Below are 12,386 nucleotides of genomic sequence, written 5' to 3'. Positions count from 1 at the left end.
TTCATATTGCACGAGAATTTTGACAAAATGATCTTATGGCTCTGTATTATTGACACAGTTTTACAGATGCTCTTGACATTCAAGAAGGGCAACCAACATGTTGACCACCGTAGACGAGCCGGAGAAGATTCAAGTGCCTAAAATCGACACTTTATTCGAGCTCGACGGCTATCTAAAGCCACAAGAAAGAGAGATAAGACGAAGGTATTACATGTCACTCTTCAATATTAAAGTTGAAGCTGCTTTATTTTGAATTGTATCACGCAAAGCACATGCACATGCCCAGTTGCCTGTACGTACTATACTACTACCAAGATTACTTGGCCTTGGCGTGACCTGACATTTTCTAGACAGAACATAAGGACAATCAAGTTTAATAATAAAAAAAATGAGTAGCACAACGTGATTGCCACTTAAATTAAACTGAAATTAAATTAAACTGAGATTTTAATAAGCAAAGCTTTTAAACTAAACTAAAATATATTTATACCTTGACTTGAAATTTTTACACAAGAATTTGCTTTCATGTACATGCTTTTGTCCAAAGATATGTTAGAGTGATAAGAGTTCCGTTGGCCTGGTCAACCACATACAAGTATGATGCACCAAGAAACCACAAAAACCACCAGGAGTTTAACTATCGAACAAGTTACTCAATTTGCATAAGTCTTCTTTTACATTGGTCGTGTCCATCTTCTGCTGCGTGTCGTGTATGAAGCATTAAGATAACAAACTTTTTTTAATTGATTGCTTAAGTTTAAGTTAATACCAGTAAAGCAAAATTCATGGTTTGAGGTATGTTAATATTTTATATTTTATGATTTATATTTTATGTAAATATATTATATTTGATGAGAGTGTTTTCTTTTTCATTAGGTATGGCTGTTTTCAGAAGACTTTGGAAAATATAGAACGCACTGAAGGGAGTATAGGCAATTTCAGCAAAGGCTATGAGTGGTATGGTATCCACCCCACCCAGGATGGGGGAATAGTGATGAGAGAATGGGCTCCAGCTGCTCAAGCCATGTATCTAAGAGGAGACTTTAGTAAGACTTTCAGTTGTTTGTTACATGTATGATATAGTTTTATTTGTTTTTCATTTATGTTTTGCTTTTGGAGAATATTTTATCACCTCAATAAAAGAACATTTAATGATGTTTTGAATTTCAAAATGTATAGCAAAAAATACAACGAGCCTCTTATCCAAAATGATGACCAGTAGAAGAGCAGTTTAGTTTAGAAAACTACATAATAAGTGGCTCTCAACCATGTCATATTTAGAGCAATTTTCTACCACTGATTTTTAGATAACTGGGAAAAGCTAGAGCACAAATTCACCAGACTAGAACATGGAAAGTGGGAACTCAAAATACCACCCAGGCCAGATGGCACCAGTCCAATTGCACATGGCAGTAGTATCAAGGTACCACAACTTATATATATATATATATATATATATATATATATATATATATATATATATATATATATATATATATATATATATATATACTTATTTTGGTTCAGGTAGTTGTATTAGAATCCAACAAGTTTAATATTAGTTTAAAAAACATACCAGTTATTTTATAAGTGTTGGTCAACTAGTGAATAGATTTCTCTCAAATTTTGTTTACAGTATCATTTTTTTATTAAACAGAATAATCATTTGGTGACTACATGTATGATTGTATAATATATATATATATGTACTAATTGTTAAAAAAAGATGTGGCTGTGGTACAGTTGCAAATTTTAGCTATCCAATTTTTTGTTAACAGATTTTTTTCAGGATTTTTTATTTTGGCCATTAGGTTCATAGTTTGCAGTGTTGACATATACAATTTCCCCCTTTTTATCATACCTGTGAGGATACAGTTTAAAGCATCCTTTTATAAATGAATATAGAGTGTACAAGCTAAGCAAAAGTAAAATGTATATTAGTGTCATAGTAAAATGTTCTGTAGAATTCATTTTAAACATGGTTATGAGTACAAATTAATGCATGTTATGAAGTTGAATTAGTTAGGTACATGTATAGTCATAAGTAAAAACTACTGTTGCCTAATACATAAACACACAAAGGTATGTCAACAGTGTTTCAATTTTTTTATTTCACAATATATAATATGTTTATTATTGAGTAATGATGAGGTTACTTGAACAGATAGTTATGGTGACCAGCGGGGACACGCTGGAGGACAGAATCAGTCCCTGGGCTTCATATGTTGTTCCACCCAATAACAGCACTGCCTACAACCAGGTGTTCTGGAATCCATCTCCTGAACAGGTGCCACTTTTTACTGCATGAGACTTGTGATTTAAAATATAACCATTAACATGTTTTTGTTTTGGTATCATTTTTAGGTTGATATTACATGGAGCAACACTAATAACTGATTTTTGTTTCAACTGACATTTCTTTTAAGAAATATGCAAAAAAATGCTGTATTATTGCTAGATATCAGTTGTTGTAACAAGGGATATCTACTAATGATGCAGTGTCTTATTTTGCTAATAACTATAACCTCTTTCTTTTTGTTTGAGCATTTTCAAGGTATTATTTCTCTTAACAATAACACTTTAACAGCATGTTTACTCCAAACCACTCATGCCTGTACCAGAGGTCTACAAGGAACTCCAGATGGCAAGCAGCACTTGGACAGCAGGAGTGGGAAAGAGTTTAATTGTTCTTTCTTTTGTTTTCCATTATTGTTGCATGTTGGATTTTCATTGTCAGTTATTGGTGCAAACTCCCAGTGGAGAGCTAGCCGACAGGTTGTGTCCCTGGGCGAGGTGGGTCAAACCCCCCTCAGATAGTACCATATATGATATGATACACTGGGACCCCCCTGAAGAACAGGTGAGAGACACTCGACATTCAGAGCTGTTGTTGGGCTGTTGTTTGCTCGTCTGTAGTAGTTGGGATGTTACCTGTATCTCCATAGGTTGTTGTGAACCAAATCTCAATTGTACATGTATGGATCCATATCCCTAACAACCTTAACTTTTCGTTTTCTTCATTGTTTCCTGTGATTTCTGAATCAGTTTTATATTGTTTCTTAAGGGGTTAAGAATTTTTTTAAAATCGCTTCTTCAAATTATTTGATTAGATTGAATATCAGTGGTACAAATTGTAATTCTGAACAATGAGAAATAATAAAATTGTTTGCATGTAGGATGAATAGTCTTCAAAATTATTTTTAAAAATTTCATCATGATCTTGCTAACAGAATTAAAATGCTCAAAAATTCCTATTGGTAATTTGTTAATTTGATCATGTCTGAAAATGATAACTGTCTCACTTATTACTTTCATGTATACCTATGTTATGCTGTAACATTGTAGACTGGCAATTTTTGAACCCTTTTTTTTTTTACTTCAAATATTTATATACATTCTTTCAGAAGTACAAATTCAAGCATCCACATCCACCAAAACCAGACAGACTGAGGATCTATGAATCTCATGTTGGCATTTCATCCTGGGAGGGAAAAGTTGCCAGCTACAAGCATTTTGCCTACAATGTAATTCCAAGAATAGCAGATTTAGGTGAGTGGACATGATGATTGTTTAACATGGTATTGTGGCTGAGCCACTGATTTGTTGGGCTCAATTTTTGAAAGAACGAGCGGCAGCTTAGGAATTAAAATGTAAGGGTAATTGTAGATTAGTTTAAATATTATGATGCTTTTATTAAAAGCATTTTTCTGAGTTCGATCACAAGTATAATTTATTGTTCTGATTATAGGTTACAACTCTATCCAGTTGATGGCAGTAATGGAGCATGCTTATTATGCAAGTTTTGGGTACCAAGTGACAAGCTTTTTTGCTGCTTCAAGGTTAGTTTTCATATCCTACAAATAAACAGGGCAGATGTGTTTTATCTTTTTTGGCAAAAGCTGTTTGAAACTTAAAGGAATATTACTTAGCTCAACCTGAACTTATGATGTACAGGGAGTACATCGGATCAATATTCCCACTTCAAGTTGACTCCTTCTAATATATTTCTTTCAGTCGTTATGGGACTCCAGAAGAGCTGAAAGAGCTTGTTGATGTTGCTCACTCCTATGGCATAGTAGTACTATTGGATGTGGTCCACAGCCACGCTTCTAACAATATAGTGGATGGTTTGAACAGCTTTGATGGCTCTGAGGCTGGATATTTCCACTCAGGTCCCAGAGGGAGACATGAACTCTGGGACAGTAGGCTCTTTAACTATGCACAGTAAGCCTAAATAACTTGGACATTATGTTTAATTCTGAGGCAGTAAAATGTCCATGTAAACAATGTTGCGAGGATGAAGTTTCGCGTAGTTTGTTTAAATTGTCCATGAAACATTGTTTAAAATAGCCATTGCAGTAATTTCAGTATTGTTGCGAGGAAACGTATAAATGTATTAGATGGCAACAAAAGTGGAACATTAACCTCAGAATGATTTCATTACATTCCATTTTTATTTGGGACCAAAGTTTTATTTAATGTACACTATTTTGATTTCTGTGCTCTAGGTGGGAAACCCTGAAGTTCCTTCTTTCCAACCTGAGGTGGTGGATTGATGAGTATGGTTTTGATGGCTTCCGCTTTGATGGCGTCACATCCATGTTGTACCACCATCATGGCCTGAGTGAGTGAACTTTTAGCTTGATCAGGGCAGTTACATGTACATAAGAGTGATTTTTTTTCAGAGTAATTTATTAAGTTTATATATTATGTGAAGTTGAAATGCTGTTTTCCTACCAAAAGGAAACTTTCAGTTTTTTAGTACATTTTACATATGAAACTAACTGTATAGGTGTATATAACAAGACTTTGAGTCAGAAATATAATTGTGCAAATGATTACCTGATTTTAGAAGATTTTTATTCTGACCCAGTGAGGTCCATCGTTGCACATAACATTGTTAACATTGCTTTCATTTTTTTTATATTTTAGGTCATGGGTTTAGTGGAAATTATGATGAATACTTTGGACTTGGTACAGATACTGAATCTTTGGTCTACTTGATGCTTGCCAACCACATGGTGCACAGTCTCTATCCTTTTGCCATCACTGTGGCTGAGGCAAGTATGGCCAGAGAGAGCAGTCTTTGGCATATGGTCCTTTTGACATTGTACAGAAATCGTACTAATATAATGCTTTGAGAATTGATGACTGCATGAGCCACAAATGATAAAATATCTGTCTATAAAATCAGCATATTTATTTCAGGAGGTGTCTGGCATGCCAGCCCTGTGTCGCCCTGTGGAGGAGGGAGGACAGGGGTTTGACTACAGATTAGCTATGGCCATTCCTGACAAGTGGATAGAGGTACAGTGGCTGCAGTTCACAAGATATTTGGCTTTGTATTTTTCAATCTTTTGTAAATTAACACAGAAATAAGAAAGTTACTAAAAAAGTTGCCTCTTTTCTGCGTTCTTTTTAATATATATTGATTTCAGGGGCGGATCCAGAGACATTTTCTGACAGTCTTCCAAATTATCTTTGTTGATCCTTCCTCCAATTTTGATCGTATTCCAACAGAAAAAATTAAATACCCGTCAATGTAAACTTCGGAAGACCCAGAAGACAGCCTAAATCCGCCCCTGGATTTGTTTAATGTATTCTGCCCTTATGTTGTTAAGACCGTTTTATGTCATTAAAACTTTTTGAGAAAAAATAATTTGAATAATTTTGCACTGATACAAACTGGTTTTGAAACGTATGAACATATTCAAGTGCCCGTTCTTTCTCCACACCAGATGTTGAAGCACTACAAAGATGAAGACTGGGACATGGGGAACATTGTCCACACGCTCACCAACAGACGCCATAGAGAGAAATGTATAGCATATGCTGAGAGCCACGACCAGGCTCTGGTGGGAGATAAGACCATTGCCTTCTGGCTCATGGATAAAGAGATGTACGACTACATGTCCAACTTGACTCCTCTTACTGGAATCATTGATAGGGGTATGGCACTCCACAAGATGATCAGGATGATAACTCATGGACTGGGAGGAGAGGGTTATCTGAATTTCATAGGTAAGCTTCAGGTTTCCTTTCTTTAGATATATTTTTGTAACTTTGAAATGGATTGTGCAGATATTCTGTTTTAGCAGATGTTTCACTATGACTGAATATTGACCTGTGATTATGTGGATTATACAGCATTATAATTGAAATGCAATGGGAATGAAACATATTAATGGGGATATTACGGTGATTACTCTATTAATAAATTTGTACGACTTGTGTTGATAAAGCCCCCCCCCCCCCCCCCCCCAAAAAAAAAATCTTGTTTAATGGCCATACCTGAAAATTTGAATTTAAAGTTTTGAGAAGTTAGTGGGCTACATGTCAGAAAGAATATGTGTGTCAGAGTTTAAAATAGTGAATTTTGAAAATGGAAAAGATTAGTTAAATTAATCGTCATGTTACATGTAGCAAGCGGCTATGGCATTTAAAACCTCAGCATTTATCTAAACACTTAGTATATAGTGAACAGATTCTTCTGCCAAAAGCTAGAAGTTAGAAGACATTTCTCCCATTTATCTAATGAATAAGCAATTATTCATACATTTCTATCCTGTTTAGGAAATGAATTTGGTCACCCAGAGTGGTTGGATTTCCCCAGAATGGGCAACAACAGCAGTTTTCACTATGCCAGGAGGCAGTTTAATCTGGTAGAGGACAACAATCTGAGGTATAAATTCCTCAACAATTTTGACAGAAGTCTCCAGCACTTAGAGGCAAAGTATGGTTGGCTAGCAGCTCCTCAGGTGAGTAGTACGTCTGATTTCACTTTGAAAACTTAAATAAGAAATATTATGGGAGAAATGTCTTCTAACTTCTAGCTTTTGGCAGAAGAATCTGTTCACTATATACTAAGTGTTTTGAATACTAGATAAATTTATTCAGATTATTATGATTGATGCATGTAACATCTACCATTTATTTTCCTGTTATCATGCAAGGTTTTGACCCTTGACCCTTAATTTGGCTTCTGTTTTTTCTGTCCTCAGGCCTTTGTAAGTCGTAAGCACCAGGATGATAAAGTTATCGTTTTTGAGCGAGCAGGACTGTTATGGGTTTTGAACTTCCATCCTTTCAAGAGCTATACTGACTACAGAATAGGAGTTGAGACTCCTGGAAAGTATCCTTAAGCTCACTGTGGCATTGTTACAGTAATTTACATTTGGTACTAAAATGTTGTTTTATAAAAATCTTTGGGTGTAGGTAATTATTGACTTTGGAAAACCAACATAAGAATAGTGTTATAGTATAAACAATTAAAATAGAATTTGCCACATCTGAAGTAAAGAACTCAATTGTTTCTGGAAAAAAATGAATTCAACATTTTCATATTCAATTTGTTAAAAATGTAAGTTTTTGCTACTGTAAATAAATATTAGTTGAAGAATGATGAAGAGTAATGTTTTATGGCTATGCTGGTCTTTTCCTGAATTCAACTCTACCAGATACAAGATGGTGCTGGATTCAGATTCAGAGGAACATGGTGGGCACAAGCGCCTGGATCACAATGTTGACTTTTATACATTTCCTGAACCATGGGACAATAGAAGCTGTTCTATCATGGTAATGATCTTTTCTCTATGTGCTCATGCCCTTTGAAACTATTGTTTATGTAGATTCATCCAACTTCACTTAGACTCTTGCTACTAGAATCAGTTTATAAGATAAACACAAGTTGTCCTGGTGTGTAGTAGAATTCAGAAAAAGGTGATGCTTATACGAGTATGTTGGAAACAAGAGGAGGCGTGATCTACATAGACCAATAGTTTCAAGGGGAATCAGCCCTGTATTTCATAATTGCATACATATAATATAATATAATGCCTCATTTCTACATAATCCAATAGAATTTGGAAAGACCCTGTCTTATAGGATATCAGATCCAAATACTTGGACCGCTTTCAGATAGTTTGACTTAAAATAAACATTGCTTTGACAAAAGATAAGTTTATTTTTCTGATAAAATCTGTGGCTTATTTTTGATGTACACAATTTCATACACTTACATAACATACACAGCAGAAATACATGGTCATCACCATCAACAAAAGCATGTCAATACGATTGTTGTTTGTGTTTTTCCCTAGACTGATGTTAACAATGCTGTATTTTTATTGTTGTTTGTGTTTTTCCCTAGACTAATGTTAACAATGCTGTATTTTTATTGTTGTTTGTGTTTTTCCCTAGACTGATGTTAACAATGCTGTATTTTTATTGTTGTTTGTGTTTTTCCCTAGACTGATGTTAACAGTGCTGTATTTTTATTGTTGTTTGTGTTTTTCCCTAGACTGATGTTAACAATGCTGTATTTTTATTGTTGTTTGTGTTTTTCCCTAGACTGATGTTAACAATGCTGTATTTTTGCAGCAAGCCATTATAGATCTCTGATTAATCTCCATAGACCCATCTTACCTGTACCTTTAGGACAAATTTGTGTAAATTAATTTAGTAATTGTTTCTAGAAGTACAGATGTACTTTAATAATTTTCTATTTTTTGTATAAATTTTCACCTTTATTGCAGGTATACAGCCCATGTAGAACAGGCTTCATTCTAGCTAAGGTTGACTGACAGGGAGATAAGCTTACAAAAGATGGATTTGGTTTGAGCTGTTTTGGAAGGTGCCTCTGTTACAATACATATGTATATGGTTATAATATTTAGCTGTAGAATGTTAACTTGCATTTAATGTTGGTAAAATAACAAGAGACAGTAAGTGTTAAAACACAAAAATGGTAATTGTAGAAGAAAATATATAACAATATACATAAAAATCTTATTATTGTTCTTAAAAAAAAGAAAGGGCAAATTAGGAGAGTGGTATCAGTGCCAATTAATGAATACGTAGTTGAAATGATAAATTATTTTTAATCATGCAGTGTCAGCCTCTTCTCTAGACTCTCTAAACACAACAAAAAGCAATGGAAGCATGTTTTGTGCACAGAAATGATCTTACATTGTTCATGAAATAAAACAAGGATTATTTGGCTTTGCATTCCTGTCACTGACAGAGAGTTGTATGTTGATCATGCATGGTCAAAATTGTAATGAACTATTAACCGTTCATGAAGATATAATGAGTGTAAGCCAACATCAAAACCACTTGGTTGGGTAGTTGAGTATTAGTGATATGCGTAACATGTTTATATTTTAGATGTATAAGTGTTTCGTATTAATGGGTAATGGAATGGAATTCAACTGATTGCCATGAAATGGAACCACGGTCAGCCAGAATTTCAAAGCCTTGCAATGAGACTCTTTGTGTTATTACCTGTGGCTCAGCCAAGCAGGTCCAGAAGAGATTTAATCTTCTGCTTCTGATTTTTTGCAAATGACCATTTTCTGTCACAGTTTCTAATAGGTTCTGTCCAGAGCTTTTGCTTGTTTGTTTTGTGCATTACAGATATAAATTAGTCGTGAGATTATCATCATGGTTCTACAATGTTGTATTTATTGTTTAAATGGTTGTTGTATAATGATTACAAATGCGGCTGTTTACTCTGAAATCGGCGATAATTGGTTTTTCTTGTGCTGCTTTTATGTCGTATACCAATTATTGCTCCATGGTTTGGAAAACTTATTAGAATCCTTGACATAGATTTTTCAAGACTACCTACTGTATGTCACATGAGGGAGTTAAACTTCCAAGGTTTTAAACTTTGTGTATGGGTACTTCAAAAACTTGTCATGCAATGACCTGAAAGGCTTGATCTCTGTGTATCAGTATACATTTGTAATTTGGGGGATGCTTGCCAAAACAAATGTTAAGATTTTACTGGAGACTCTGAAACCAGGGATAAGTGAAATGAACTTTCTTTGAAATTTATACAGATAGGGTGGGAAACATACTCATGCTAGCAGAATAATATAAATGTTTTGACTACTCCACTGTTTTGTTTGGATACTGGAATTGTTATTGGTGGGGTTTGGCTTTTTAATTTCCACTTAGAGTTGATTTTTTAGGTATTGTTCATTAAAAAGTTGTTAAAATGTTTTGATTATGTCAGAATCATTTTGTAGGTTCAAAACTAGGTTTTGCATAAAATGCATGTGTACCACAAGGTTGCTTGTAAAACTTAAAGGTGTATTTTACTTTAATAATATGGTATATTAACTTGTGTTTTTATAAGGACACTAGGCACAAATATGTGCGAAATTTGAAAATGTTTATGACTGATCACCGTAGGTGTAATTTTACGGCAGATGTTATGCTTCAAATAAAATTATAATCAAATTGTTAAATATTTAACTTCAGTGATAAGTTCTGTGCAGTACGTACCTTTGACCTAAACTTGAAACCTTTTTTCCATTTTAATGAAACATTTACAGAGACGCTTTTTGTGCATTAAATTTCTGTGAAAAATGTTTTATTTAAGTTTCGACAAATTTTACTTTGATGTAGGTCATTTTTAATCAAGATGGTATGTGCACAAAAAACTCATTTCTTGAGGATTGCTTTCATCTCCCTTTTGGCGGTCGTTCATGGGAATTTGCTGTCCCAATACAGTTATTAAAAAATCTTATCTAAGAAGCCTTTGCTGCTGGCCAACTGACCTTTTTGAGCATTAATTTAATACAGAATTGGAGTTTTACGTAGACTTTCTTGGGAACCGTTCACTTGGATTTGACTGACTGAAGGAATTAGTAAGCTCAAAACCATGTATTTGTAAGGTATATCTGGATTTGGTATTGGACAGAGTTACAGGGTATGATCAATTAGCATTACAAAATTTCTGAGAGCACACGAAATTGTATTTTATCACATTTAAATGCTGTTTACCCTCAACCGCTTTAGTTCCTCTATTTGAGTAAAATAACAATAGGTGAGTTATTTTTATCAGTTGTTTCCCGGTATTATAATTTGTTAAGTCTGTTTTTTTTTTTCTTTGAATTTTTATCCGGACCGTGTAAAACTTGCACACCCAGTAGTCCATTTTAAGTAAATGAATTAAAGTAAAACAAACAGATTATAGCGTGTAAGACTCGAATGATGACGGTGTGACAGGAATAGTAGTCCTATGAATGATAGTCTGAGGTCCCATATGTTTAGTACAGGTAAGTCGGGGTATTTGGGTATGTATGTGGGACGAATGTCACCTGTACAAAGTAGTGGTGAACGGACTACGGTTCCTAGCAGACTACCATCCTGTCACACGGCACCAACTCGTCTCTCTGCCCGCACAGCAATGCTCAGGGTTGTACCAGCATCCACTGAACTTGATCAAAACTAAACATTTTTAACTTGGGAACTATCTTAGATGAGTTTATCATCTGTCAAGCGCTAGATCGCCATATGCTACAAATTGAAATAATTACCCGTCGTGATGAAGATGGAATGATTTACCCTCGATAACGGGTTTCTGGAGGCGGGAATGTCACTGCCACTTCCTAAATATCAGAGTATGAGCCGCGTTCGTGTTCTGGAGCCTCAGGCGCAATCAGTGTTGTTATTAATTTGATATAAAATTAACTATTTTTACGCCAAAGGTACGAATTGATTGGGGAACAGGGTTACTCCGCGGATTAATAATTCACAACCAAATGGCATGGTAGCCGGCGAATTGCTTTCGGTAAACCAAGCATGTGCATGTAAAATGCTTTTTATAGACACAAATTATTACTAGTGGAACCGACACGCGTTAAAATGGATACTGTCCAGCTTGAGATAATGTGAAAAAAAGCATTACTGTAGGGCTTCGGTAGATGGGTTTTTGACACCGTGGTAGGAAGAAAAACTTTCGTGGAAGTCAAACCAAATGGGGTTACGTATTTTACAAATTGTCGCAACTTTATTCCTCGGTTCTGCGTTCCTTTTGAAACAAACCTGCAGCCTAGAATTCCGGGACTCCATCTCCGTCGTACATGAAGATGTTTCATTCAAAAACCATACATATGCCGAGCATCAAGATGTCTACATGGTCACGAGTTGTAGAATGCGATGTTTGGTGTCACCAGGCTGTCACTCCTTCAACTTCCATAAGGCATCGAGGACATGTTTTTTAAACAATGCAACACATATCGAATTCCCATTGGATCTGGTGAAGCAAAAAGGATATTCGTATCACCTGAAAAATCAAGTTCCAATCCATGAAAGGGTAAGTCTGAAATTTCAAGCACCAACATGTATTTTTGTCTTATTACACAATGACGTAACGCGACCTATAAATAAGATATTACAAAAATTGAGTGAATGAATATTGTTTTATAGGTAGAAAAACTTGTTCTTTGCTTTAACTGTTATAATGCGACAGGGCAAGGATCATCGTCAGAACGAACTGCAAGGGATTTAATTTATCAGTGATAATAGTATTCTATATGGAACTTTTGCGTCAAATATTATTTTTCACAAGCAAAAAAGAGTGCCATTTCTAATTA

At 34.9% G+C, this 12,386-nt stretch overlaps 1 protein-coding gene across 3 annotated transcripts; it reads left to right on the top strand.

Annotated features, from left to right (window-relative positions):
• Nucleotides 1-49: 49 nt before the first annotated feature.
• Nucleotides 50-10,253, top strand: LOC106151685 (1,4-alpha-glucan-branching enzyme). 3 transcript variants are annotated; one of them, XM_086995331.1, is made up of 16 exons: nucleotides 50-204; nucleotides 877-1,046; nucleotides 1,308-1,423; nucleotides 2,165-2,287; nucleotides 2,738-2,860; nucleotides 3,405-3,549; nucleotides 3,749-3,839; nucleotides 4,015-4,224; nucleotides 4,509-4,624; nucleotides 4,933-5,060; nucleotides 5,209-5,307; nucleotides 5,739-6,021; nucleotides 6,574-6,758; nucleotides 7,002-7,132; nucleotides 7,458-7,575; nucleotides 8,535-10,253. In XM_086995331.1, the coding sequence occupies exons 1-16, from the start codon at nucleotides 98-100 to the stop codon at nucleotides 8,580-8,582; spliced, it is 2,193 nt and encodes a 730-aa protein (XP_086851457.1). In that variant the 5' UTR covers nucleotides 50-97; the 3' UTR covers nucleotides 8,583-10,253. The 3 variants fall into 3 exon arrangements, with proteins under 3 accessions (XP_086851457.1, XP_013380512.1, XP_013380522.1); XM_013525058.2 differs by lacking the exon at nucleotides 2,165-2,287; XM_013525068.2 differs by lacking the exon at nucleotides 2,738-2,860.
• The last annotated feature ends 2,133 nt before the right edge of the window (nucleotides 10,254-12,386 follow it).

Source organism: Lingula anatina, chromosome 1 (genome assembly GCF_051362555.1).
Source record: "Lingula anatina isolate TDL-2025a chromosome 1, LinAna3.0, whole genome shotgun sequence".
Lineage (NCBI taxonomy): Eukaryota > Metazoa > Brachiopoda > Lingulata > Lingulida > Lingulidae > Lingula > Lingula anatina.
Note: the sequence above shows the minus strand (reverse complement) of the source record. Positions and strands in the feature narration are given on the sequence as shown.